The 27,605-nt window shown below is 40.1% G+C and overlaps 7 protein-coding genes across 8 annotated transcripts in view; 5 read left to right on the forward strand and 2 right to left on the reverse strand.

The window, feature by feature from the left end:
* Nucleotides 1-56: 56 nt before the first annotated feature.
* On the forward strand, nucleotides 57-1,149 carry LOC107191648 (biogenesis of lysosome-related organelles complex 1 subunit 5). Its single transcript, XM_015580737.1, has 4 exons — nucleotides 57-199; nucleotides 302-384; nucleotides 648-836; nucleotides 926-1,149. The coding sequence occupies exons 1-4, from the start codon at nucleotides 181-183 to the stop codon at nucleotides 1,091-1,093; spliced, it is 459 nt and encodes a 152-aa protein (XP_015436223.1). The 5' UTR covers nucleotides 57-180; the 3' UTR covers nucleotides 1,094-1,149.
* Nucleotide 1,150: 1 nt separating this feature from the next.
* Nucleotides 1,151-2,209, forward strand: LOC107191646 (transmembrane protein 199). The gene is made up of 2 exons (XM_015580735.1): nucleotides 1,151-1,628; nucleotides 1,704-2,209. Exons 1-2 carry the CDS (start codon nucleotides 1,211-1,213, stop codon nucleotides 1,952-1,954), a joined length of 669 nt encoding a protein of 222 aa, XP_015436221.1. The 5' UTR covers nucleotides 1,151-1,210; the 3' UTR covers nucleotides 1,955-2,209.
* A 126-nt stretch (nucleotides 2,210-2,335) lies between these two features.
* On the reverse strand, nucleotides 2,336-3,153 carry LOC107191647 (chromatin accessibility complex protein 1). Its single transcript, XM_015580736.1, has 2 exons — nucleotides 2,978-3,153; nucleotides 2,336-2,890 (listed from the first exon to the last, which is right to left on the reverse strand). Exons 1-2 carry the CDS (start codon nucleotides 3,110-3,112, stop codon nucleotides 2,501-2,503), a joined length of 525 nt encoding a protein of 174 aa, XP_015436222.1. The 5' UTR covers nucleotides 3,113-3,153; the 3' UTR covers nucleotides 2,336-2,500.
* A 1,080-nt stretch (nucleotides 3,154-4,233) lies between these two features.
* LOC107191592 (ATP-binding cassette sub-family A member 1-like) lies at nucleotides 4,234-11,556 on the forward strand. Its single transcript, XM_015580655.1, has 24 exons — nucleotides 4,234-4,546; nucleotides 4,631-4,929; nucleotides 5,012-5,411; nucleotides 5,482-5,649; nucleotides 5,738-5,925; nucleotides 6,001-6,165; nucleotides 6,237-6,345; nucleotides 6,421-6,575; nucleotides 6,672-6,833; nucleotides 6,923-6,994; nucleotides 7,077-7,215; nucleotides 7,302-7,539; nucleotides 7,613-7,772; nucleotides 7,844-8,060; nucleotides 8,137-8,655; nucleotides 8,736-8,861; nucleotides 9,011-9,229; nucleotides 9,295-9,567; nucleotides 9,642-9,940; nucleotides 10,010-10,157; nucleotides 10,234-10,444; nucleotides 10,522-10,735; nucleotides 10,817-11,058; nucleotides 11,169-11,556. The coding sequence occupies exons 1-23, from the start codon at nucleotides 4,234-4,236 to the stop codon at nucleotides 11,027-11,029; spliced, it is 5,007 nt and encodes a 1,668-aa protein (XP_015436141.1). The 3' UTR covers nucleotides 11,030-11,058; nucleotides 11,169-11,556.
* LOC107191575 (pupal cuticle protein 20-like) lies at nucleotides 11,552-17,567 on the reverse strand. The gene is made up of 6 exons (XM_015580637.1): nucleotides 17,547-17,567; nucleotides 14,297-14,429; nucleotides 14,042-14,200; nucleotides 12,940-13,104; nucleotides 11,854-12,081; nucleotides 11,552-11,679 (listed from the first exon to the last, which is right to left on the reverse strand). The coding sequence occupies exons 1-6, from the start codon at nucleotides 17,565-17,567 to the stop codon at nucleotides 11,552-11,554; spliced, it is 834 nt and encodes a 277-aa protein (XP_015436123.1).
* Nucleotides 17,568-22,330: 4,763 nt separating this feature from the next.
* On the forward strand, nucleotides 22,331-25,633 carry LOC107191758. Its single transcript, XM_015580860.1, has 3 exons — nucleotides 22,331-22,558; nucleotides 25,037-25,240; nucleotides 25,308-25,633. The coding sequence occupies exons 1-3, from the start codon at nucleotides 22,464-22,466 to the stop codon at nucleotides 25,573-25,575; spliced, it is 567 nt and encodes a 188-aa protein (XP_015436346.1). The 5' UTR covers nucleotides 22,331-22,463; the 3' UTR covers nucleotides 25,576-25,633.
* A 1,060-nt stretch (nucleotides 25,634-26,693) lies between these two features.
* The window catches only part of LOC107191787 (heterogeneous nuclear ribonucleoprotein K), a 91,114-nt gene continuing 90,202 nt past the window's right edge, over nucleotides 26,694-27,605 (forward strand). For both annotated transcript variants that reach the window (XM_015580895.1, XM_015580898.1), the window contains exon 1: nucleotides 26,694-26,784. The gene's annotated coding sequence lies outside the window, so the exon portion shown is untranslated. The remainder of the gene's footprint in view (nucleotides 26,785-27,605) is intronic.

The raw sequence follows: 27,605 nt of genomic DNA on the forward strand, positions 1-27,605 counted from the left end.
ATTCCTATTCGTAAAAAATAAAAGACAACAGCTTTCAATCCATTTGTAACCGAACAATTGTGTATGACCGTGATATAGGTATATACGGTATATACCAAAGCAATGTCAATACATTGTAAAATATAGTATGAGTCCGACTTGGTCGAGACGTTCTATACGACACCGATTTCATGAAAAATAATGGCGTCCATTATCAAAGGTACGGCATGTGACCGTATGATTATAAATCCATAGCTTTGAACTATAACTCTTTATTATCACGATTAACTATTATGACATTCGCGATGTCACGTTTTCATAGACACTGGTGAAATTTGGAGTCGACTTTTCGATCATCGACCGTTCGTCCAGGGTGAAATCACGTTCTTCCTACGAGAGTTTCAGGTAACGAATTATTGAATCTGAGATAATAATCTTCTGTAAAAGTTGATAAAAACAAAGGTGTGGTATATAACAATTAGCATTGCATCGCAGTATCAATTGATGATTATGTACATGTACTTATATACAACAGACAATACACTCTTTTATCATGTATAACTTAACACATAAATAGTATTATTGCGAAAAGAGTGTAAAATAAAAATAGTTCAAAATTAAAACACATTTTTTTTGTTTCTCAAGAATTATATATTGCATATCCATAGGAAAAGAGAGGCGACAAGGAAGTGGAACATCTTTTCAAAATACTTGAATATTCAACTGATTTGAAGGAAAGTCAATTGGATCGCGCAGAACAACTAGGAGATTGCCATTTACCTAGCTTAAAAGCAAATGTGGATGTAGCACTGAGCATGTGCGAAAGAGTCCTCCAAAGGGAACAAAACTTTGATATTGTACTGATTTTTCTTAATAGTATTATGTTAAAAGCATTAGGAAAAGTTATATATTTGTCATTAACACATTCATATAATAATCTTTTTAGGACAAAACATTAGAAGAAAATAGAAAAATAAGAAAATTAGAATGGGAGAAGTTTGTCAATGACATTAGTGAAAAGTGTGAGAAAGTAAATCAAACATTTGATGAAAAGGAAAATGAAATAAAGGAGTTTTATACCGATCTGGAAAAAAAGCTACATATTGCATTATAAATTGTGTTCTTGCTGCACCATTATAGCAGACATATCATATCAATGTGTTATACATAAAAACTTACTGATAATGTTATTTTACTAACAATAGAACGTGTGTAATTGAAAAATATAAAAATGCCTATTGAATCGATTGAAGACCCTTCTATAAAAATAAAGCCAAATAAGAAATTAACAGAATTCGTTATAAAAAATGTTAAGAAAACAAGTGATGCTCCTTGTGGTATTGTTGCTTTAAAGAAAACAAGTAAAGACAAACAAAAAGATTTGAAATTGGAATTGGATGATATACGATGGCTAAATCAGTATTTGGAAGAACACAGGAAAGCAAAACAAGAGAATGTTTATTTGCATGACCTTCTGGAGGCAGCAGATATAGAATTACCAACACCGAAGGTTACACCAAGGAACCCTGAATTGGAAGCTAGAGTACAGAAATTGAAAGCGCAACAAGATGCCAGAGAATATCGAGCTATGACCAAAAGTGTTGACTCTATTAGACGAGAATTACCAGAAGATACTATTGCTTATCAAAGTAAGATTTTTAAATTATAACATAGATGTGTTTTCTAATCAACTTCATATTTATATACTTACGTTTTATTTTCAGTGAAACAAATAAATAAGCAACTTATAGCTGTTGCCCAATTTATATTTTCTGTATTGGCAGGCTTTGCATTTGGATTTATAGGTGTGGAGTTAATAGTTGGGAATTTAGATTTTGGATTTAGGCTGTTATTGGGAGTAATTTGTGCATTAATCATAGCTCTGGCAGAAATTTACTTCTTAGCTGTGAAATTGAATGAAGATGGATATGATTCTGTATCAGTGTCAGCGTCTAAAAAGTTGCACCAAGAATAAAATTTTACAGATTTTTGTTATAAGTCTTTTCTAAAATTTTTGAAATTTTTTATGTACAGTATTGAAGTGCAACAAAATAATTTGTTAATTGCCAATGTATATTATGTTGGTAAAATGTATTGTGGTACAGTTAAAGAGAAGCAGCTATCACAAGAGTTAATGCATTTATTTCATTTTAATGTTTGAGTAAAGTAACAAGGAGCTTCCTATGTTAATACAATATGAAAGATAAATAAATTGTTTCCTTTATACAAATCCTTCAAATTGATTTATAATAAACTGACTAAGTATGGAATCGTGGGACACAAATATTTCAATATGAAAGAAAATTCATTGTATGGTTTAGTTCTTCTGATGGTACATAAAAATAATAATTGGTTTCTAACATTATTGTCCTAAAATATCAAATGTTAAGACTTTGGATATTTATCTATGACCAAATGTTTACATTATCGCATGTTATAATATTTTGTATGAACTTCAAGTTATTCTCTAAGTGATCAGAGAGCCTGTCTTATGAGAATATCGGTAAAAACAAATGTTTCCCTATCTCTTAGTTTCATCTTCACTGTCACTTTTTCCACTGGCTTCACTTTTGTCACTGATTGAGTCACATTTACCATTCTCTTTTGTTTCACTTTGATCACTGTTTGATAGGTTGTCACCTGCTTTTTTGTCGTCGCTATCAGTACAAGAATCTGTGTCTGACTCACTGTCACTATCTGAATCTGAGCTGCTTTCTGAACTGCTATGTGAGTTCTTGGCAGCCATCATTTCTTTAAATTGTCTCACTGTTATTTTTCTGGGCATTATTTCTCTGAGAAATTCCAATATATCATTGGTTTGCACCACCTCTGCTAAATGTTTGTAATCCAGGGAATTGCCTTTATTATTTTGTAGATGTGCTTCTTCTGTTAGATAATGTATAAATAGTTCCTACATAACATATTTTTAGAAAACCGTTCACTTTTATTTCACAGGTAATAATATAAACTTAACCTAATTTTTCTAGTATCAACTTACCGTAGCTTTTGTGACCAAATACAATCCATCCTGTCCGATAGTATCAACGTAGGGTGAACTCTTCATAATTGTTTTCACCCTTGACATAGGTAGACGTAATTCTTTCATTTTAGCCGGTGATCCTTGTGCGTTCATTTTCTCATAAATGCTCACAAAATCACACAAAATTAATTCTGCCACCTGAATGTAAACTATGTAAACTACCTGAAACTACCTCTGCAAAAGTTGGCAAAAGCAACGGACAAAACAGATGTCCACTGTCCACATCACTACCTCACTTGACCTCACTCTATGTACAATTTAGCTTTCAGCGCCTATAATTCTGCTAGTCAATTAGTTTTTTTCTTTTGTGGCTAGATGGCAATAGCACAAGTTTTAATGTTTCATGGTGTCGACATCTATGACAGTATATTCAAGCTATTCCTAGATTAATCATGAGATTAATGCGATTAATGTACCGCAGAATGTACTCCAGTCGCTTTCTCATAAGACCGCGCATTAGTCTGTAGTCTATTATATATTGATTATATGTATATCATGTATATGTCAAATTATTGGATACTGTCAGGTACTGTTAGGTTTGCACTGGTATGTACGTCAGGTGCGTCCAGGCTGGGTGCGTCTCTTTTGTTTGGTGTTTGTAATTTGTAACACTTCGTAAGAAAATGATTGATGGCATACTTATTGCGTGTTTCGTGGTAAAACTTTGGGACTGATAACTGTGTTCCATTGTGTTTGATATCAATAACACATTTTTATCGAAATTTGAAGAAATATAATGAGAGTGACAAGGCGATATGTATTTTATAAAATAGTCGCTGCGAACGATTAAGGTATATCATCGACTCATCTATCAAGTATGTGTACATTTTAATAATTTTTATTGCACAAATTTTAATTTTCTCATTGAGCATACATCAATTTTTTGGTAATCATTCTGTTTTTAGATAAACTCATTGTGACAATCATTAAAAACATACAAGTAAAACGATGCTCTTCTCAACAAAAATGGATTTAATAAACACAGTGATAATTTGTTCATCAAGGTTCCATCATTGATGTGTTTCATATTCTACAACAGTAGCACTGATTCATATGTCAATTCTTATTATTTATTCATAGTACTTTTATGAACTTTCAATGGCAGCAAGTCATAGTCTGCTATGCATGTACAAAGCATGTATTGTGGCATTGATTGTCTGAGGCTACAGATTTTTTAAAAAGAAACTAGTCAACTGCAACTAAACAAAATAAAAATGAGAGAAAGAATCAGAATTTTCAACCTGTTGTTGTATAAAAATTTGTTGGTACGCGTCAGGCATTGGAAGACAGCTTTGTTCTTGCAATGTTTAGTACCTATTGCCTTGTTTGTATTGATACAAGCTGTAAGAGATTTTAGTGTTCAACCGCCTCGTGTAATTAATAACAGTACCTATTATTCACTGGAAACTAAAGAAGAATTGACAAAGGTAAACACAGATTTTACATTCCTATATTATGTACCACGAAATGAATATATAGCCCACATTGTGGAGGATATCAGAATGTGTTTAAGCTTGCCATCTGAAAGTAAGTATTGTATTTAACATATATTGTTTAAATGTTATTTTTCAAGATAAATCATGCTATTAATGTTATGGATGTGTCTTACAGAGGTGGCTGGATTTTTGTCTGAAGACGAAATGATAGAAACTTATACAGTCTTAGAAGCTACATTTCCAACTACGAATTTAGTAGCTCTTGTCTTTGAACAATATAATACAAGCAGTATAAGGTATAAAGTTAGACATGCCTTCAAAATACCAAATATATTATTCCAAAATGTTTTGGATCAATCATCATATAATACACACAGTTTATATTTTAATGCTATACCGTTTGTACAGTTACAAACATGTGTTGATGAATCTCTAATAAATCTTACAGCATTACATTCAACGCCAGGTGTAAAGGTATTGAAAAATATAAATCGCGTATAATATTAATGTATAACAGAATTTATTCAATTTATGTAATTATTACTGTGTGTTTCAGGTGTCAATACAAAGAATGCCATATCCACCATATGTTAAAATAGATGAATCTGATATAATATTAAGACTGGTGATATGTATGTTTGCAGTTATTGCTTTTCTAATCCCACTTTGTATAGAAACAAATCATGCAACGAAGGAAAAATATATTGGTGTGAATGTTTTAATGTCAATGAACGGAGTGAAACAGTATATGAATTTACTTAGTTGGTTAACCACAGGCATACTATTCAGTATTTTTTATATTGTACCAATCATAGTATTATTTAAAAATACATTTTCGGGAAATGTAGATCCGTATTTGTATTACAGTAATACTTTTATATTTTGGTTAATACTTACAGTCCATGTAGCTCATTTAATATCATTTGGTATGCACGTCTCCGCATATTTTTCAAAACGTAAGTTCTATATTCGTGTAAAATACGAAAAGTAATGGTCATCTATGATTCATAATGCGATTTTTTACAGCACGTTTCGTAATAATAACGCTATCAATCGTTTACACTGCTTCGTTTTCGCTTCATGGAAACTTAGTGAGAAACCAAGTGTTTTCTGTAATACCGTATTTGGGAATAGTGTTTCCAAATATTCTACTGTACAGATTTCTGGAGGAGGTGAACGCATATGAAGCACAGTGTATGCAAAATTTTTTGTAATAGTTTTGTTGATATTCTTCCATTGTTATGCGTAGACAAACTGAACATTAAATGTATCAAATTTTTAGTAACTGGCATTCAATGGTCAAACATGTTTTTTGTTGGAGATGCACAATATAATACTGTTGGATGCATTGGATTTATATTAATATTTTCACTATTGGGTCTCTTATTACATTTCACACTTGCAGTATATGTTAATGCACTACTTCCAGGAAAGTATGGAATACGCAAAGAACCACTCTATTTTTTTAAGGTAAATTTGTTATCATTGTGTATTCTCATAAATATTTGATAAAAACGCTGTAACAACAAACAACCAATTTTGCAGTATTTTAAGAAGAACAAAGTAAATCTCGATACGGTTATCGACGATTTCGATTATGATAAGATAGATAACGAAAATTTTGAACCAGTTAAAAGGGGTGTACTCATCCCTGGGGTACAGATCCGTAATCTAAAGAAAACCTATAGAACCGGTTTTCTACGTAAAACGGTATGTTTCAGTTGCACTATATATTTTTTCAGATGCATTATTCTTATTTGCTAATGATTGTATTATAATAGACAGTCCAAGCTGTGAAAGGAATTTCAATGGATTTATATAAAGGGCAAATAACAGCATTGTTAGGTCATAATGGTGCTGGAAAGACTACACTCATGTCTATCATAACAGGTAGAAATTTAGCTATTATACTACTTAGACAGTATGTATATGCGTTCGAATGTCTTATTTCTAACTTTTCATTAGGCGTAATAAGTTCAACAGAAGGAGATGTTTTTGTAAACGGTAAAAATATTAAGACCCACTTGGAATTTATTAGAAGCAATCTGGGATTGTGTCCTCAGGAAAACATGGTTTTCCCTGATCTGAATGTAATCGAACAATTAGAATTCTTTGGTTTAGTAAGTAGTTTCGTAATAAATACATGAATAATGTTGAAACAACAAAGCTACAAATGACTAAATAACTTTGTGACAATAAAAACTTAATTGTTTTAGTTGAAAGGTTCACATAAAACGCGTAAAGAAATCAAAGAGGATGTTATGATGTTACTTGATAAGTTGAATTTGATTGAAAAAAGAAATGCCCTGCCAAACACATTATCAGGTGGACAGAAGAGACGGCTGTGTCTTGGAATGGCTCTTGTTGGTGATGCTAATGTATGGATTTATTAATATTAATAGAAATTGACCATTTTTTTATTAAGAAAAAGAGGTTGGGAGTGTTTTATTTCAATGTATTTCTTTAGATTATAATCTTGGATGAACCAACTTCTGGAATGGATCCTGAAACCAGGAGAGATATATGGGACATTATATTGGTACATAAGAATCAGGCTATACTAGGAATAGTTAGTAATCAATATCTATGCGATGTTTAATATTGTGGTTCACTTTATGCAGAAAATAAGAGGAAAGAAAACAATTTTGATTAGTACACATAATATGGAGGAGGCTGATATCCTGGGGGACAGAATTGCAATTGTACATGGGGGAAAATTGAAATGTTACGGGACGTCACTATTTTTAAAGAAACAGTATGGTTAGTGGAATTTTTTTACGCAAGATATACCTGCTTTATGAGTTATTTTATGTTAGAATATTAATTGAAATATTGATTGGTTTTAGGGTACGGCCACATAGCAGTTACCTTGTCGACTAAATCATGGTGTAATCCCGATAAAGTTATAGGTAAATTTGATCGACGAACGCAACAAGTAAGTGTGGACAGCGAGAAGATTGTTCTTAGTGTTCCGAATACAACGAATTTGCCAGAATCTTTAGACAGTGTGGAAAATCAGAAGCAGGATCTAGGCGTTACGGGAATCAGTGTATCGCTTATCACCTTAGAAGAAGTATACTTAAAGTATGCCCCTCATAAAATACATTGTCATTATTTACTGTAACCAATAAAATCATTTAATTATTTTATTTTTTAGAGTTATTAAGAAGGAGGACAATGGAAAACATCTGAATGAAGTATTCTGTCCTCCATCACAACGGGTAGATGGTTGGACTCTATATACACAGACAATTTTAGCACTTTATCACAAGAAACTGACATACACTGTGAAAAATTTAAGCAATACACTATTTACAGTAAGGTGTACTCTTATAATGTTTTTAGGTTGAAAACTTTTTGGATTATACAACAATTGTAATTTTTCCAGTTGTTTTTCCCGATTCTGTCAGTTGTGTTAATGGGGCTAAGTTACGATTCACCAAGAGAAACAACAAATGTATTTCCAATAGAACTTGATATGTACAGAAGTCCTAAAGCTCTGTATTCATATCAGAGTAATACATTAGGTATACATTACAAAAACGTGGTAGAACATTTTGGAGGATCTTCGACGGAAGTGACAAGAAATCAAAGTGTTACACAAGGTAAATATTACGATTTCTATTACGAATTCTTGTATAGTTATCAGAAATAATATATTAAAACGAATTCTACTTCTAGCTTTATTGGATCACGCCGTAGAAAATATTGCCGAGTATCGTAATAGGTATATTGTCTCGGCAGAATTCAATATTTCCGATGAAGTATTGTATGCAAATGGTTTTTATTCTGGTATTGCGATTCATAGTATCCCAATAACCATGAATCTGCTATCAAATGTATTGATCAAAAGCTTTGCCGGCGAGGAGTACTCTATCCACGTATCAAGCCAGCAATTACCGAGTAGTCTTTCCTCGACGCAATTATACATGCCAGAAACGGAATCGTTAAGCCGTGTCATGGTGTTTTGTTGCATTTTCTTTCCCACCGTGGCACTTTTCGTTGTTCATCCCTTCCAAGAAACAGAAACCAAAATGAAACAGTTACAAAGAATGACAGGAGTTACATCCACGTCGTATTGGATTACCATGTTCACGTTTGACTTTATAGTTCTTACAGCATCCGTACTTATAATCACGTTGGGATTCTATGTCATGGATGTTATTCTAGATATCCGTTTGTATTACAAAACAGAGATATGTAAGAGCATAAAATGTCACATACAGCAGAGTTTATAATATGTATTGGACATTTGAGACATTCTCTGCTTTTGTTTTCAGTGGTCATGATACTGACGCTGCTGCTCTTTGGTGTCAACTCTTTGTTAATAACCTATATCTTCAGCTTCTCGAATAAATCAAGGAATGGTATAGTAACTATGTTGAGTCTTGCACCTATTGGACTTGGTGAGTTGTATAAAGGACCTACTACACTCGTTGATTCCAAACCCTTGAAGGGTCTAGAATTTGTCGATGTTTATCGCAGTTTCAATATGTTTTAATTTACGTAGCCTGCTAAGACTTCTTAGTAACCGGTGTGTTTTGTTGCATTTCAGTTCTGTTGCAGTACCTTTTTCACGAAGTGATTCACAGCTTTGACAGTTTGAAAGTATTACACATAATTCAGAAGAGACTATTCCGTTTGATACCTCATGTGAGTTTATTCCATGGCCATTTGTCTTTCTACAATGTGTCCATACAAAATGCGAGATGTCGTCGATTACCAAGTCGATTGCTGGACGTTGTATGCCTTGGCGTGAAGGACATTTGTTGCGGTACGAATACATTAACGATATATATTCTAATAATACATGTTGTTTTAATAACACACTTTTCATAGGTTTGGAATGTGATAATGGAAATTGCAAAAATCAACTCTCATATTTTTCCAATGGTGACACTGACATGAGTTTGACAGAATGCGTAGTGTATTTAGCAATCACGCCTTTAATATACTTTTCCCTGCTTATTATAATAGAGGAGGGGGTCTTCGACAAATTACGTGTTAAGATATTCGGTAAGCATTTAAGAAACCCCCTTGACGTAAATGACGGACAAGTGGAGAAAGAGAAGCACGCTGTTGCATCGGAGATTAGGAAACGGAGAAATTGTGGTACGATGTCATTGAAATTTAGATTTTCAATTACAGGTGAAATAAAAATAATATAATAATAAAAGTCTGTGCAGGTATAGCCACTGGGGAAGGAAATATCGAGCCAATTCCCACGATCGATATGAGTTACTTAGAAAGTTCAGAGACGCACAACGATAGTCTATTTTTGGTTTATGAACTGAGCAAATATTATGGAAAGTTAATGGCGGTGAGAGAAATCAATTTTCGAGTGAGGCAACGCGAATGCTTCGGATTGCTTGGCGTCAATGGCGCCGGAAAGAGTACCACGTTCAGAATGTTGACTGGTGAAGAAGTACCTAACAGCGGTACCATGTACTTAGGAAAGTCAGATATTAATACGGACAGAAAAAATGTAAATACAATCTTTTAATACTAATCGCATATCCTCTCTCTGTCTATTCACGAATGATTTTCTCTGTAGTATCTTGCTCAAATGGGATACTGCCCGCAAACCGACGCTTTGCTCGGGTCTTTAAACTCGTTCGATCACCTTCGCCTATTTGCGCTGCTCCGTGGTATACCCAAGTCAAAAGTGGACTTAGAAGTGAATAAATGGATCAATCGACTTAGTAAGCTTGATATGGCTGTTTTTATGTCGAAGAATCGCCGTACAGACACCAGGAATCCGTATATTCATCTTTTCAGACCTGAACGCATGCATGTCCCAACCGAGCAGTACTTACAGTGGAGGTAACAAGAGACGTTTGAACATCGCGATGGCACTAATAGGAAATCCAACTCTCGTTTTGTTGGATGAACCAACGACAGGCGTTGATCCTGCTGCCAGGCGGTCTTTGTGGAATATACTTCAGTCCTGCCAGGCAATGGGACAAGCTATTATACTTACTTCTCACAGGTATTCCAGTTGATTCGGTAATACGTATTATTAGAAAGCCATTGCATCTCGATTTACATAAAATAAAAATTACATAGCATGGAAGAATGCGAGGCTCTATGCAATAGACTAGTCATTATGGTGAAAGGTCAATTGGTTTGCATCGGTGCTAGCCAGGAATTGAAGCAACGTTTCGGCGCTGGTTACGATATTGATATTAAATTAAACCCAAGCAGATCGGACGACGATCTTTGCACTATAAAGAATACTATAGAGTCTTCTTTGGCATGTGAAATCAGGGACGAGAATTTGGTAATAAGTTTGGACAGCTATATGGTACTCTTGCATCTGTGAAATACAAACGTTGATATACATGATTTTGCTATTTTATAGGGTTTTATCGCTTATCATGTAAGTGATTCTGGGACGACGTGGGAAAAAATGTACAACACAATGAATAATCTGAGAACTCGATTCAGTTGTATCGAGGATTACGCTGTCTTATCGGCCACGTTGGAACAGCTTTTCATTCAATTCGCCAGAGGTTCCGAATCATCGAATCACGAGGAACTTGTAGCTACTACTCCTCAGTCAGTAGTTGTATAAATATTTTGGCAATGGACTTTCCTTTCAAGGTATTACGTTATAACTTTATCGGTGTGTTCCAAATTCTATGTTCACGTAAAAGCTTCAAAAAAATGTTCTGTCATACATATACATATAAGCATCGATGTGCACATTTCAGCGTAAAGCGCATTTACGCCATACTGTATTACGTTCGAGAATTCTACCGAGAACGATGTACATTCCCGACTGTGTAAAATGTGCGTATTATACAAAAGTATTTATTGTGAAATAATATACCGCGAAACAACTTGTAACTTGGTTTACAATCATTGTTCGTGAAAATGAAACGAATTCGTCTATTACGATTCCGTCTAGATGATTGGATGGGGGCCTGTTGGTAGGGCAACGATTCAGAATAAAACACTTGTGTTTTGTATAAATAAAAAAAAATTACATGAACGATATATTCTTATGTACATAAGTCCGTCTTTAAATATGATTATTGTAATGAGAACAGAATTGATTCGTGTATTACGCAATGACTTTCACGGTTGTCGTCGTCTAATAATGGTACCCGCCCGAGCTTGTTTGGTATGAATTTGGACCTTGGTAAGAGCCACCACTGCCGCCACCTCCTTGACCACCTCCTCGGCTACCACCGCCGCCGCCACTGTTACCGCCACCGTTTCCTGTTTTCACAAAACAGAAAGACATTGTTCAAACGCGTTGATAAACGTTTCAATTACCGGCCAATTATGATAACACCCAAGCCAAAAAACCGATCCTCTAAAGATCTGATCGATGAAACACACCGTAACCACCGCCTGGAGAGTATCCGCCGCCGCTACCACCACCGCGACCACCTCCTCCTCCTCCTCCTCCACCACCAGATGTATCTTGATTCTCGCCTCTGGCCTCGGCAGCGAGCGCCAACTCGACACCTCGTTGAATTTCTGGTGGGATCGGAGGCGGTGTCGGCAGATGAGCGCCCTGGGGATGGAAACCTTCCTCGTCCGCTGTATAAGTGACGCTGTACTGTACGCCATCCGGCCCAGTATAGGAGTACGATCCACTCACCGCCTCCCCATTACCTGCAAACCAGAACAACACGTGGACCTTTGACGCAACACAGGCGGCGCGAGAAGCAACCGATTGCGTCACCGGTATCGGGCATTTTTGCGGCTTCCCAGTTGCTTGTTACGGGGCAATCATTGTTTCGGTGATCACTCATCACGAACTGAATATGGGAATACGTTGGAAAGTTATGCCCGAGGGGTCTGTCGAAAGCGGGAAGATGGTAATGCTTTGGGTTAGATACCACCGTTCGTAATCGCCACTGACACGAATCAATGTTAATCTGCGAACGACAAGTGAGGAACGTTTGATGGAACTTAAATGAGTTCCGAACAACTTGTGTTGGCTAACTGCGCGTGACTACCGGAATCAGAGATTCGAGGCTTTCACTGGTCGACGTCATACAGTTATTGCTGTTTAGGCCTTTGTAGGCTAGTGCAAATCGTGTCTCCTTTGGAAAAATGATGATCCATGACCAATATACCACAGCACTGGATTATTCGACCCACGATTAAGCTGGCTGCAATGCTAATGGAACGTTGCAATAACTCTCGCAAAAGAACAGAGCTCACAGGTAAGAACCTTCGACAATGATTTTCCGAAATGTTTGACGGGTCAAGATACAAGAGAGTAATACATCGATACGTTCGTAAGTTTCAGCGATCCAGAGCACGGGATAACTCGTGTACGAATTTTTGAAGAAAATGGTAGTTGCAGACGTATTCCGTTCACCGGTCCCATTGTGAGAAGGATTCGAGGTTGAACGCGATGATGGATAGGAATTCATAACACCGAGACATGGCAGAGCGACGGACCGCGAAGAAAACCCGGGGATATATATCGTTGTTGGGAAACGCGAGTGGCCCTGATCTCACCTTGCAGATGGCCCGTTTCCTGCGCGCTGATACCATTTCCTGTTTCGTAGTTGAATTGGTAGTTGCCGTCCCCGCCGTTGTCGTTGTTGTACGAGACGATGGGAATCTGTTGGCCGCTACCTTGCTGTTCTCCTCTTGGTCCACCTCCACCACCACCACCGCCAGCTGAAACGTCGAATTCGAACAGATTTCAAACAATCGACGGAATTATCAGGTAAAAAAGATATTCATTCGACGCGAAAATGTTTAAAGATACAAATGTCAGACGGCATTTTTCGTTCGATCCGATCGATGGAGACTTTTTTTTTTTTTACTCGTTATCGATTTGTGTATCTGTGTAATCCAGGGTTGCGCCACGGCACGGTGAAATCCACGGATGATGTATATACTGCGTACCCGAGATTAATTCGTAATTGAATAGAGGCTAATTACTCGGTACAAAGGGAACGACACGAGATGTTCTCGATGCGTTCTTATTTTCGCAACAACGAGCGCGCATTCTCACCGACTTCGAATCGTAACTTAAGATACAACCGTCCTCGGATGCGTCTTCATTAGACGGTCGCCTCGAGGGGGCAGGAGGGAGGATCAAGTGATTAGGCATTTCGCGTTGGCGGTTTTCACTTTTCTTTCTGCCGTCGAGGCCCTAATTCCACGACATACTTTACATAATTGATGTAACTCTGGTAACGGAGTGTCTCTCGTTGCGAGATCGCTCCCTCTACATTCACAACTTTGTTCTGCAATTTTTTTGTTCCGAAGCTATATTAAAACTTCGATTTTGGAACCCGAAGAAATCTATAATATAGTAACAGAATTCCCGTTTGATTCTAAATATCATAGAGTTTATGACTGAGATAATTAGGGTCTGACTTTCCTATTGTCTTGTACAGTGATTTGTTGTGTGAAGAATCAATATTACAGTACTGTCAGTCGGGGATGTTAGAGAACGTTGCATAACGAAGATTATATAACGTCTGAGAAGCTTGAGAAACAGTGGAGAATTTTTCGAAATATTAATGCAACTTTGTTTCGAACAAGCACACGAAATGTCAACTGTTTGTACCGAGCGCACCAATACAAATAATATGCCAATACTCACGTCCACCGAATCCACCTCCTCCACCACCTCCTCCGAATCCACTACCGCCTCCTCCAAATCCACTACCGCCACTGCCTCCACTGCCTCCATATCCGCTACCACCTCCTCCTCCCCTTCCTTCTCCTCCTCCCCCTCCTCCTCCTCCTCCTCCTCCTCCTCCTCTTCCTCCTCCTCCATTATAACCACTCGAACCGCCTGATCCACCGCGTCCACCTGCTCCTCCACGTCCTCCAGGACCACCAGGACCACCAGGACCTCCGTGACCTCGGTTCGGTGCTTGTATTAAGCCAGCACCGCCCGCAGTACCCGCATTACCAGGTGGAAGGTAGGTGTTGTCCAGCCGAGCCGCATAACACGTGGCAACCACGGCCAATAACGCCACAGCGAGCTGTCAAAATCACGTATCTAGTCAGACTTCTCCGATAGACGTAACCTATATCCGCCTTTACTTAGAGCGCAAATACATAAATAATGTTAGTCACAAATCATTTGATAAAACAACACAGCCCTAACTTCCCACCCTCTATTGTACAGACATAGTGTTTTTCGGACGGACTGGGTTACCGTAACCATCTATGCTTTCTGAGGGTTAACACGATTTTACTAGAGGATTTCCCCACTGACAAATTTCCCGCGCGCACACCGTCTTCTAATTCACTGTGACTCTGACAACCGAAATGGAGGATACTCTAGAATGTGGCGAATGTTTCGATAACATTCGGATTACCGGAATCAAAAGGGACTGGAATCGAACGCGTTGCTCGAATGATTCGCGGACTCGGACGTCACACTGACTCTCGCGACCCTGGGTACCAACGTAATCGGAAGTAATGGACTGGTCGTCGAACGGCTCGACGTGACACCGTACCGATCTCATCTCGCCGATGGGATTCGATTTTCCTGAGAACGTGCCTCCTCGATGCTACACACGTCGCACAGCCGGTGTACCGTCTCGAACAGGCGAAACGATGGCAATAATTGGTCTGTGCAGATTCAGGTCTAAGCAACCGTGCTTATATACCGCGATCCCGTGGTGCTTGTGCGGTGATCGTCTTCCTCCCACCCTGGCGAAAAAACGAAAGAAGAGTCCTCCTCTCGTCATTGCCCTGGTGAACATCACCACCACCCCGGTGGTGTTGCCGTGTGTCCCTGCGGCGAAGTTCGCGAACTCCCCGTGGTGGGAGAGCAGAGGAAAGTGATCGAGTAGAGCAGTGTTTCTCAACGTGGGGCGTACGCCCCACCGAGGGGAAATTTCAATATTTTCGGGGGTAATTAGCAAATCATTAATATTTCTAACAGTTTTACCTATATGCCATTTTTTATTTGAAGCAACTATTAATGTTAACATTTTTCAGAACTTGGCCTACCGTCCTGATAGATGGGCTTCAGGATCGTTGAGGCGGAGCATGAATCAAAAAACGGTTGGAAAACACTGGAGTAGAGGAAACCAAAGAAGAGGAAGGAGAGGGCGGCTGGCCCCGAAGATGAGCGCGCGTTCTCCAGCGCGATGCGGTGACCGTAGGGGCACGAACGGGGGGGATGATTGCGCAAGCCCCCCGCGGTTGATACAGATCGGCGGGCATCTCTGTGCTCGTCGCGGCGGATCCTGAAGGTCGACCGAATACGGGTCGACATGAAAGTGAACCGCGGATCGGCACGCCGGGGCAGAGCGTAGAAACACCGGGAAAGGACGGATAGATTCATGCGGTAGGGATGCAAAAAGAGGTAGAGAGAGATAGAACGAACGAGAGTAGTAGAGTTCGACGGGTTTCGAGCGCGGCGGCGCGTCTCTCTGTGATATCCCGTCGATTGCGTAGGATCGTACATACACGCATACACATAATAGCGAAGAAGAAGCCGCTGCGTTCCTCCTTGTAATTATATCGGTCGCTCGGTGTCCGACATCGCCGGGGTCATCATCATCCACAGTGGATGGGATGATGGCTTATAGAGAGCAACGGACGCTCCGCAACCGCTTGCGATCATTGCGCAACCAGGTGCGTTGCCGCGGATCGATCGTGTGTATATGTGTACGTACGTACATCTTTTCAAGCCTGATTCACACTAACGGTCACCGTACGGTCAGATCAAGTCGAGCCAAACTACTGGACTAATGAGTCCAATCAGAGACCATTAATCAATTAATCCAATGAGAGGATTCACACAGTACGCGGTACGGTCGAGTAAATTGAAAATCTGTTGACACGTGGAGTCGGTTCGCCAGCAGTCAAGATCGTACCAGTCCCGACAGTTTTTCGTGTCTATATAGTATAACAAAATTTAAAAAAAAACATGGGCCAACATTGAAATGCGCCAAGAAGTAGAAAATCATTTCCATTCTTTTTATTATTTAGACAGGAATGCAACAACGTTTAAGAGAACTTCTACTTTTCAGCGCGTTTCGAAGTCGGTCTAGATGTTTTGATACAAATTGTTTTATTTCGTACTTTTTAGTGGGCCAACGTACGATTGTTTTCATTATCTTCGGTTAGGCAGTAACTGTAATGAAAAAATCCAAAGGAACTAGTTTGGACTATTTGCAATGACATGCTTCGTGACTGAAAACAATAGTTTATAATGAACAAAAAAAAATCGGAAATTTTTGTGCATACGGGACCACCGTGGGAACATCCTCTACAAGATGCAAAAGGTTTCATCTCGATTGCTCTATTCGTTGCAGAGTAATCCGTGGACATACATACGTACAAACGAGAAACATACACATCGAATTGTGTCTCTTCCTTTTCGAAGTCGGTCAAAAATGAAACAGACTACGACGGAACTTGATTGTCTCGAATCGTTTCAGTGTGAATACCTTGGTAAGATCCTAGATCGCGACTGATCGCGAGATCTGACCGTATCATTGCCTACTAGTTGTGAATTCAGCTTCAGGTACATAGGCGCTCGTGTGCGAATCGCGAATCGTGTGTACGTACACAGTAGACAAGGGCCACTTTAAATCGTCTTCTCGATGTTACCGATCGGCACGTAACTCGTCGCTCAACGTTCCCCCTCGGGTTACCGTACTCACGCTCCTAGGCAGACGCGTCAGATCGCTTCGGACGGTGATCGGAGCTTCCCAATACCCGTCTGGCTCTCTACCCGGCCTCTCCTATACGCGTTCGAAGCATTGATTCTGTCCCCCCAGGGCAAATCTCGGTTCCTTATTCAGACCGCTTGTTTACTTTTACCGAGGATCCACTCGATTCGGTCGGTCAGTCGGTTATACTCTCGTCGACTTCGACCATGGTTGCACCGACTAACCCCTCCGTTACCCATTGTCCTGTCCGTTGAACGATTTCATTTCGGACCGTTGATTTTGAGTTTCCTAAATCTCTACACGGAGATTTATTACAAGCTTTTACGAACACTCTCTATTTCAAGCCCGGCATTAAGACCTTTAAAGGCCCCAAGCACTTAAACAATTTTGGTGCCCCCTCCCATATACATACATATAGTAGCTGTCATAAGTTTCCGATCAAATACTACTAATTTCATCTCATACCTTTGACATAACTTTTGTCATGTTCGTATTTGTTAGAAACAAGAGAACAGATTATTTTGTATGCAAGAGAATTTTTAATAGCACCAATATTTGAAAAAGCAATGCATTCTCGATGTGGATATATCAAGGGTTTATTCGTATTATATATTTTTAAAAAGATACATTGAAATTGGTCCATGGGGAATCTAGCAATGGAAAGTTTCTGTGGTGCCTCCCGCGTTCCTGTGATGCCCTAAGCACGTGCTTATTTTACTCAATGGTTAAGCCAGCCTTGCTGTATGTTCTTTGGACATATAAGCTATATGATATGAAGAATGGAACGATCGAAATTTCTTACGTCCACTATTAAAGCATGGATAATAGACGACACAACGAGACACGTCTGGTGATTCCCATGGCATCGCCTTAAGGGCGAGTGAAATGTCGTTACGTAATCGGTCATATGCTTTCTTTCGGTGAGAATTCATAATAAGCGTTCCGTGAAAGAAAGTTCCTGAACCGATGAGGTAATCTTCCATCGCGCGCTACTCCCCCAACGGGTGATCCCGGTGCGATGATGTGCTCTTCACGGGGTTATGTAAAACCCCGTTAATCTCTAAAATCAATTCACGCGAGCCCGTCGAAGGATTTCTCATTGTGACAAAGACCAGGCGAAACTACCGTTCTCTAAAAAAGACCAAATAGAGTCGCACCCCCTTCACCCCCGCCCGGTGACACCAAACTTTTTTATTTTCACTCTTTCGAAACTCTAGCAGCGTGGCACAGTAACTTTCTCGTCGAAACTTCCCTGACTTGTTGTTCTCGTTTTAATCAAGTACTAAATTTCTTCTTCACATTTTCAACAGATCTGGTAGATCGCCGTCACCTGCTGACACTTGAAAGGGATCTGACACCCTTATCCGAACGATCGCTGGGTAATAGATTCTGTTGGATTTCTCCGGGCGATCGTATAAGCAGCGGGAAATCATGGAATCGCGGGCGCAAAAGAGACAGGGAACCGACGGACAGGTAAATACAGAAAGCGGCGTGATCCCGATGATCGATAGGATCGGGTTCGCCCGCGAGCTATTCGAATTAGCCCCGACGCCAAAGGGGTGCGGCTCCCTCCCCCCCTCACAAAAAACAGGGCGATCGTGAGGCCAGAGCCTCGATAATAGGATACCACGACCGGTACCGATACACAATGTAGGTACCCCCCCCCCCCAAGCGATCATCGCGCTGAGCTGAGAGATGCAATGCTTTCTAAACGGATCGCGAGTCACCGGAACGCGCCGCCGATAGATACGCTTTGAGAAGACCCAGCCCTTTGCCCGTGCTATCCGGGCTGTTCATCTATCTTGTTGCTCGTGTTATGCCAGAGGTGAGGTTCATCGCAAGAAATGCTTTTTCATGAAGTGTACTCTAGGCAAGGGGAGGGGAGGGGGTGGGGATACACGATTTCGAAGCACAGTCGAGAGCTCACGGTTGGGCGCTGTCGCCAAAAAAGGATCGTGGAAGACGAGAAGAATCCTAGCCAGGTAATAAGTGATCCCGTGTTCCGTTTGCACCGTTCCTACAACCGAGACACCCGAGCCCCGCGGTAAAGGCCGAATATGGTAGTCGCGATATTTTGCGGAATTAAGTCGGCGGTCTCCGTTCGTGTGGACTCGTTTATAGTATCGCGGGTCAGTGTTTTTTTTTAACCTCGTTTCATTGTTTCGCTGGCAGCTCGAGCAGGATCTGGTGATCCATTGCGCTCACGCTCTAGCATTCTATGTTTTTATTTGTACGTCAGAAGTACTCCTAGCTATAGTGACTTCATAAAAACAGCAGGGTTTAGGGGGTTACAAATATGTATATGTATAATTAGTATAAGTATACATATACATATAAGGTGTATCACTCTATGAGTTCGGGTTTTTCACGCCTTTAAGTTTTTTGGTGGCAAGTTCAGGGATGGCCAAACGTTCTTGCGGGTAGTGAATAGTTATGAATCTAAAATAGTTTTATCTTAAATAGTCTTATCATCCTATAAAGGAAAAAGAAAAAGTATTTCAAATTTGAAGAAGAGCATAAAAAGTATTTCAGACGTGTAGTGAAAAAAAGTAAATGGAACCAAATAAGTACAGCCTTGAAGAAGTAGCAAAGGACACATTCAACGGTTTGTATACATACGTATAGTCCTAAGGGTATCGTATAGCACACCACCTGAGAGGGTCACACCTGAAGTCGCCATAGCTCGAGAAAGCAATATGTAATCGTTCGCGTAATTTAGGGCTATAAGTGACCTCACTGTCCGAAGAGCTATGACGGGGAATCTATTTCTACACCGGACTCATCCAGAGAAGGTTCAGCGTTAATGGATTAAGAAATGCTGCGAGTTTAAATACAGCTGATGGCCTGGCTAATTGCTGTTATGCGGGCACGTCGCGCGTTACGTGTGTACTTGTAAAGAGAAATGATTTCGTGCCCCCCCTCCTTCCCCTTTTTCTGTTGCCTCTTCGACGCATTCCCGTAATCAGAATAATCAGAGGACAATTCCAATCAACTTTCTCCGTGGTACGGATTCTTCGGGAATAAGACAAGCGTGTTAGCGAGGCGAGAACACACACGGAGGCGGACTTCACACGTTATTATTGAATAACGATGCACCAACTACACGGGCGGTACCAAGCACCCGATTCCGTAATCATCAGCGATCGACGTATATCTGTCTCTTTGCTTTCTTTGTTTTACGGCCTCGATGCCGCTATGGATGATCCTACGACGTTTCAAAAGAGCGAGTCCAGGCTCTTTGGAGGTCGACATAAAGCGTGAATAGGAGAGTGAGAGAAGAAGAAAAAAAGAAAAGAATTTGCGGTCTCGGTTGTTCTTGCGACGTCCTGACGCAACGACGCCAATCTGGGGATGGACGACGTTCGCCGATGATAACAGAAGAGGACCGCGACCGTGTGGACGAGGGGATATAGCATATTCGTCATCGAAGAAGAAAAAGAATACGAAGAACCATATCTTCGCGGAGCAGTTCTATGCAACAGAACTGACGCAACATCCAGGCTAAGACGTTTCGTTCATGCATCGGAATTCCTAAATACACGACACGGTACTTTCATCCCGGATACCGACCCGCGCACATGCCATTCTCGCGGGGATAATCGTCTCGCGGCGGTGTTCACGGTAAACGGTGTAAAATTTAAACATTCCGTTCCGATTCCCGCAGGGTACGACTGTCAATGGGGAGTTTAATCGAGTCATCGTTGGATGAGATCGGCGAGAAATGGCGAGACGAGAGTCGTGTCATGAGACAAAGGAGCCTGCGTGAAAGGTCCTCGAACATTAACTAGCTGCTGTTTTGGAAAATGTATCGCGATACTTCTGTCCAGGATTCGATGGATCGATACGATCAGGGACTCGTGCGCAACGTTCCGCGGTTCAAGAAGATCGTCCCGCCGTGGTGGAACGATCGAGTGAATGGGTGCCCCTCGACGGTAGCGTCGATGCCTTCTCGCGAGCCCGGCTGACTCCGAGGAAAGAAAATATAGTTCAGAACCGATTGCATAACATGGAAACGGAGGCGCATCATCGCGTCGAGACGCGAGCCACTTCGAGAGAATCTACACAGAGAACAGTCTCTTTTCGCCGTCGAGTCAACGGTGACCTTTGGAGCTAGAGGCGGTTGTCTACGGGGTAGGGGGTGTGCCGTGAGTGTAACCGGTACACTTAGGGGCCCTAGCCCTATGGAGGTGGATCGATGATACAATTTCTATATGTTAGTCTAGATTGTACACCCGGCATCCGGACTCGACCTGTTCGCCTTGGACGCCAGCCTAGCCGAGGGGATATAAGGGCAAAGCATCCGAGAATCACCGGGCATAGAGACGTCCGATATCTCGTTAGTTTGAATGGATTCGTTGAACGATACGTTCACCGGAAAGGATGGAGTCTTCACTTGATATGTGCAAACAAATGCGAGACAGGCTCGACACCGTGACATGAGGAATTAATTACGGGCGCTGAGAGATCGAGTCCCGTGTAGAACGTATTTAGCCCGATTCGCGAGAGCGACGCAGGGTGCTTTTACGTTTGACACAATCTATGGATATCAATTTCAGGTTTTCGATGTTTCGCACACTTGACAGATTTCACTCGAAGAGACATTCTAATTAGCATCGACAAGTGAATGCCTCTAATTAATGGGGACGCGGATGATTAGGGTACAGAGGAGTTCATATATAATTTGGGAAGAATGTTAATTAGACAGAATCAAGGTATTGCACGATTCTGCTGCCTTTTTTTGCTACGAGTCGCAACATCTTGAACACTGTTTTTTTTATTGTCGGGTAATTACCGTCTACGTGCGAAATCAGTTTCATTATTAGTCTAGTAATTTATTGTTCGTTTCTCGTTAACGGTACGATTAAGTATTTGAAAAGTCGATGCTTCTTTAAATGACAAATCTCATCCTTAAACAAAAATGGTACATATATGAAATTACTCAAGAAAAGTACTACGGTCCCTAAAAAATCCAAAAAATCTGTCGAAGGAGTTAATGATATCCATTCTTTTGTTTACAATTTTCATTCTTTCATATTTATTTGATATTTTTACGTTAGAACTTTATAAACTACCGTTGCTGTTTCGAATTTAAAAATATCAGGCTGTCAAATGTGTACCGTGTTGTTTCATGCGGGAACAGATTGGCGCCATTTCAACAAATTTCGCTGCCGCGCTGCCATCTGGAGACGGCGTTCCTAACCCACTCGAAACTACCGACTACCGACGCATTTTCAAACGATTCGAATTGTTCCGGACAGTTCCGAGACGCAAAAGTGGAAGTCGAGTTCTATAGAATGTAAAGAACCGTTACGGCCAGCTTTCGTTGAAGTATTCGGTTACCGAAATTTGAGGATTCAGTAATTACACGCAGCGCAGTCGGGAATGGAGGAGGATCAGGAGCACAGACCGCCAAACAATGTTCTTCTATTTCGCCTTGCCATTTCCAATAGTTTCAAACATATCGCGGAATCGATTAGGTGAGTAATGTTGTATTAAACATATCGAGTATAATTTTGTCGAGTCTTAACACTTGATTGGATTTAGTAGTATTGACGACGATTCATGTGAAATGCATTATGATTGATGTTACACGAGGTCAATACTCTGTAAAGTAACAATTTTTGAAGGTTATGATGTGTTGTCCTAAAGCTCGCGGTTCTTTTAGACGTGACAAACGCATGCGCACTAATTAATCTAATAAATTGAAATTTTGAAACCGAAACTTTTTAACTTGTGATGTACCTGTATGCCGTTAGAAAATATAATTGCTGAATGTATATTTGCTGTAATAAGTCAGGATATTCTCTGTATCTAGAATGAGGTTACATTTGAATATCAAATAACTTAGACAAAAGCGTGGACATAAGACACTATGGAGATAGTTTCATAACACAGAGTTCCAATACATAAGCTTCAAACTATAAAACAACAATTCCTGCGATTAGGTCAGGTTGCAGTCACGATTCAGGTTATGTTTTCGCGTACATGATCGCATGATAACAGTACTGCCAACGTAAAGTGTGTCAAGTACGGGCCGCGGTCAAGAATGCCGTTTTAATTAAGAATGAAAGCCCAAGGGAGCATGGACACAAAGCAACCAGCGGGAGCCGATTCGAACGTTGTGTTTGTAGTACGGTTTTTTTAGAGAGCCCTGGTGGTTCGTTTATCTCAGTCGCGAAGCGGCAAGAGAGGGAGATGAGCTCAGCAGGTCACCAATGACCCAAACGGCCGATGGTGTTACTCGATGTCATTGGCCTCTGTGACTCGAATGTTAAATTGTCGACGTTCACATGGCCGGGGCAATTGTTGAAGAATTGTTGGGGCCCGTAGTTGAGGGACAAAACGTTTCAGGTCGATCCTCAAAATCGGTTTCCTTCAGTTTCTACTTCCCAGAAACTGCCGGTCTTTGAAACCCAACACACCAGTTGACCTTCAAGGAATTCCACGAAGTGTTCGAGGAAACAAAGGGCCCCTGGTGCGGTCACCATCGTTCGGTTGGCTCCATCATTCGTGCAGTGCGTGTCGCAGGGATCGCGCGTGCTTCTGCTCTCCGTTATTCGAACGTTAGAATAATTCGGTGACGAACGGAGATCCATACTTGAACGCCACTCGAAGCAGCTCGTACAGCTGGTCCTGCTTTTGTCAACATAAACATTTCCCTCTGGTTTTCGTTTTGTTATCAATATCGTTGAGTTTTAGTAGCAGCCCTCCGTGATAATTTCATGTAACCGATATTAACGTTAAGTGTCAATTGTCGCATGGCTGGCTTCCGCTTGTACAGAAACTCTCAACTGGATCAAGACGCATCGAAAAAGGAATTGAACAGAAACACTGGCACGCTCGATTAGGTCTGGACTAATGCAAATATGTAGCATTAATCTCAAATTGCACCCGTCCCGGCCTGATTGAGTGCGCGTGAAACAGCGGAAGAAAAAACAAAGGTGTGGCATTTATCCCCGTAATTCCATGTGCTTCTCATGAGATTCATGATACATATAAGTAAGCTTGCGCCGTACATGAAAGCCTAATGTGTGTATAATACTCGCAACAATGTGTAATATGCTATTATAATAAGAGACCGTATTGTATCGTTAATAAAGTAAAATTGATTAGATTCTGCAACTTTCACGATTACGAAAAGAAAACTGTCTGCGTTTATTAATCACTGCTGACGCGCGTAAAAAAATTCCGGAAATTGTGCAACGCGATTACGTCTTGTTATTGTATGCGTACCTATTATAATACTACAAAACTGGATTGGGTTGCCCAGGATACTGGTTCTCCCCATTCAGCGACGCCGCGTGGTCCTTTGTGAGCGGCAAACAAAGAAAAATTCGATTCCGGCAATAGCAAAGCTACGCGTGCATACAAATCATCACATGTCTATATCATTCACGGAAATACTCGTTTATCTGATCAGTTATTGGTATAAAAGGTAGGTTTTTCGGTGGAAGTACTGTGCTCCCTACACTTGCCTGTGTATTCACGCAAATAAACTTCTTCAGAAAACTAAAGAAACAAATAATTTGATCCACATATTGTTCTATTTATTGGATTGTCCACTACCTTTCCGACTTCCGTTGGAAAATTACACTTTCAGTGCTCTTTTTCGATTTGAATTGTGTTACGTACACGGTTTTTCTTCAAAGAGCTCGTATTTTACGATTATTTTAGCTTACGTATTTAGCTAGTATGTTTCGAAGAATTTCTTCAACGATACACATCGTAAACAGTAGTATCATGAAGGTCTTTTTGTCCTGTATTACCGGTTCTATCGTGTGAGAAGATGGTAACTTAATATATTAGTAACGGAAACTCTGCTTGCGTCACGGGCCATTATGTCGTAAGAGAGGTTAATATACTCTAAATAATAGTACTTACTCACTCGTTTTACCTAATTGACACTACTTGTAATTTTATGGACATTTGAATAGTTGTGTATATTTTCGTTGCAGTAAAGATGACTTCTCCAACATTCTTACAATACTGAAATCCAAACCAAATGTTGCGCATAAATTACACGCAGCTATGATCAAGGAACTTCAAGATGGTATGAATGACGACTTGGAGGATCTATTGAACGAAGGTAGTTTACAAGAATCGTTGGAGAAGGTTTCAAAATTGGCGGATGCAGATTCTTCCGTACAAGAAGATGCTTGGTGAGTTGTAATAGTGATTAATAATTCGATATTTTGTATTTTTTATACTCATTACATCTCATTTCAGGAGGCCTCCCGGGAATGTAGCTCTGCATTTACGTTCAGTGGACGCACAAAGGATTAAGGAAGAAAGCGAAAAGTTAGAGAAACAAGTGAATGAACTAGAAGAAGAAAATACAATATTAATGACAAAAATTTCGGACAAAAGGTCAAATATATTAGTCCTACATGACACTATAACACGATCATTAAGTAAAACACCAAATGCTGTAGAGTTGTTAGTCAAAAGACTAGAGCAGTTAGAAAAATGTTTAAAGGTACTAGACCACGAATAAGCAATAAGGTAGTGCAATTATGATTGCTAGAGAAAAACGTCTGTAAATATGTACATAGAGTGGGATATGTTGGTGTAGGAGTGACTCGTACATTTAATTAACATTTTATTAAATAGTTATGATAGATTATATTTTCGAATTAATACAACATAAATAAGTGTTATTGTTGTTACTGTATCTTAGATGATATTTTGATTAGGAACGTTAATTTTAGTGATTCTAGAATCACACAGAACTGTATTTATTCTTCCCTTCAAGTCCTGTGAAACATTTGTCCTGTTCTTCATTTTTTTCAATTTTCTGAGCAACGCCATGTTCTTTTGCTGTAAAATATATTCTATGAAAATTTAATGAAACCGTCAAGTATCAGCTGCGACATATGTAGACGTACTTCTTGACATGTGATAAGTGTTCTGATCTCTACCAACTTTTTGTCATTTTTGTTTGCACTTTTCTGTAACTGCTCCAATTCTTTCTTCAACTTATCTCTTTGCAGTGTCAAACATTCAATTTTTCGATAAACAGTTTTCTCATAAGAATTTACCTCGCGAACGTGTTCTGTATATTGACAATGGACATCGTTCAACTCTCTTTCAAGTTGTTTATATTTTCTTTCGATGTCCTTTAATACGAACAATCCTTTGTCTTTCAGCTGACTCACATCGCAAATTTCTATTTCCACGTTCTCACATTCTTTACGAGATTCTAGCAATTTCGATTTGAAGTCTCTTATTTCCTCATCTACTTGATGGAAATTGCAAGAATTTAAGATGTCTCGTACTGCATTGTTTAAACACACATTCAGTATAGTAGACTTGAAAAAATAAGTGCTATGAACGGTACAAAGTTGAAAATGAAAAGAATTTTCAGTTTATATTACCAATTCACAATTCATTACCATTTTCGATATCGTAGTCCATTTTTTGTTGTAGCTTTCATCGAATTCGAACGACCATCCAAGATGGCTGATATCGCGCGAAACCTTTCCCGCCTAAACGGATGCTGCTTTCTTACTGGTCGAGTCGAGCCAATCGGATAAGCTCTTTTTGCCGGTAATTCGGCGTAACGGTCGCTAGATGGCAAGAGCGTTAGCTTAGTCCCTGCTACGCACTCGCTGTTCGCCATTGTACCGTGATTGCTGTAAAGTTTCGTGTTTATGAGTGGGAATTGATCCGGTTTACCGAGTTCTGGAATTCTTCCACGCATTGGGTAAGTCGCAAAATCACATTACATATTAACTCACCTCGTATACGAACCGTGAATGTCGAATGCGACGTGGAATTAGGCTTGTAAATTGTTTCGTCCCGGTGGAAGGACGTGTACATTTTTTGGGGGTTAGTTTCCGACCCCCGCGCGTCGAGTCAGCCCTCTTCCGTGCGCGTGGTCAAGCCGTGCGCGAATCGTCGAGACCTTTTTTCATCAAATTCTCCACTACGTGTACTCTCCTCGTAATTTGTTTTTGTGAACGTAATTAGTTCGAAAGTTTCCGCGAGCATCGTTGAGGTTATACTCGTAACACGATACACAAAATCGTTAGTTCTCCAGTGGCGGTTCTACGCCGTGAATTTTTCGTCTGAACCCGGCAGCTAAGTCAATAATTTCGGCCATGCGACCACTCGGAACGTGTCCCGTACAAATTTGCGTGTTTCATTCGTCGCGTCGTGCACACACCGCATCCGTGTACCGGCATTTGGACAATTTAATTTTCTTATTCCGTTGGGCATTGTGCAAACAATAAAACGGACTGCACGGACGGGATAAAATCACCGATATTTTTATATGCGTTATCTTGCCCAGATAAGAACTGGAGTTTACATGCCTCGTTGCCGGCTGCTTTGCGCTATTTCGTATATACAACGCCACTTAGTCGCTCGTTTCGTTGCCAGGGCCGAGGTGGACGCGATTGATCAAACGTGAATTAATATTCGTGAATGATTCTTTAGACCCCGAATCTTTATGCGTTTGTATAATTTCTTTACCTGGAATATACAATAAATTGAGGAGTAGGGGAGATTGTTAATATTTACGCG

This window comes from Dufourea novaeangliae, unplaced genomic scaffold (genome assembly GCF_001272555.1).
Source record: "Dufourea novaeangliae isolate 0120121106 unplaced genomic scaffold, ASM127255v1 scaffold228, whole genome shotgun sequence".
NCBI lineage: Eukaryota > Metazoa > Arthropoda > Insecta > Hymenoptera > Halictidae > Dufourea > Dufourea novaeangliae.

Bases quoted from the DNA above. Each gene is read 5' to 3' on its own strand.
- LOC107191648 (XM_015580737.1), top strand. The intron at 385-647 runs GTAACGAATTAT...GCATATCCATAG, and splicing joins TCTTCCTACGAGAGTTTCAG to GAAAAGAGAGGCGACAAGGA. The intron at 837-925 runs GTACTGATTTTT...TAATCTTTTTAG, and splicing joins GGGAACAAAACTTTGATATT to GACAAAACATTAGAAGAAAA.
- LOC107191646 (XM_015580735.1), top strand. From the start codon at position 1,211: ATGCCTATTGAATCGATTGAAGACCCTTCTATAAAAATAAAGCCAAAT. The intron at 1,629-1,703 runs GTAAGATTTTTA...TTTTATTTTCAG, and splicing joins AGATACTATTGCTTATCAAA to TGAAACAAATAAATAAGCAA.
- LOC107191647 (XM_015580736.1), bottom strand. From the start codon at position 3,112: ATGAACGCACAAGGATCACCGGCTAAAATGAAAGAATTACGTCTACCT. The intron at 2,891-2,977 runs GTAAGTTGATAC...TATGTTATGTAG, and splicing joins ATTTGGTCACAAAAGCTACG to GAACTATTTATACATTATCT.
- LOC107191592 (XM_015580655.1), top strand. From the start codon at position 4,234: ATGAGAGAAAGAATCAGAATTTTCAACCTGTTGTTGTATAAAAATTTG. The intron at 6,166-6,236 runs GTATGTTTCAGT...GTATTATAATAG, and splicing joins CCGGTTTTCTACGTAAAACG to ACAGTCCAAGCTGTGAAAGG. The intron at 7,216-7,301 runs GTTAGTGGAATT...GATTGGTTTTAG, and splicing joins ATTTTTAAAGAAACAGTATG to GGTACGGCCACATAGCAGTT.
- LOC107191575 (XM_015580637.1), bottom strand. From the start codon at position 17,567: ATGACAAAAGTTATGTCAAAG. The intron at 14,430-17,546 runs GTATGAGATGAA...TGATTTTGACAG, and splicing joins TGACAAAAGTTATGTCAAAG to CTCGCTGTGGCGTTATTGGC. The intron at 12,082-12,939 runs GTGAGATCAGGG...TCTGGTTTGCAG, and splicing joins GGAAACGGGCCATCTGCAAG to GTAATGGGGAGGCGGTGAGT.
- LOC107191758 (XM_015580860.1), top strand. From the start codon at position 22,464: ATGGAGGAGGATCAGGAGCACAGACCGCCAAACAATGTTCTTCTATTT. The intron at 22,559-25,036 runs GTGAGTAATGTT...TTTTCGTTGCAG, and splicing joins CATATCGCGGAATCGATTAG to TAAAGATGACTTCTCCAACA. The intron at 25,241-25,307 runs GTGAGTTGTAAT...ATCTCATTTCAG, and splicing joins TCCGTACAAGAAGATGCTTG to GAGGCCTCCCGGGAATGTAG.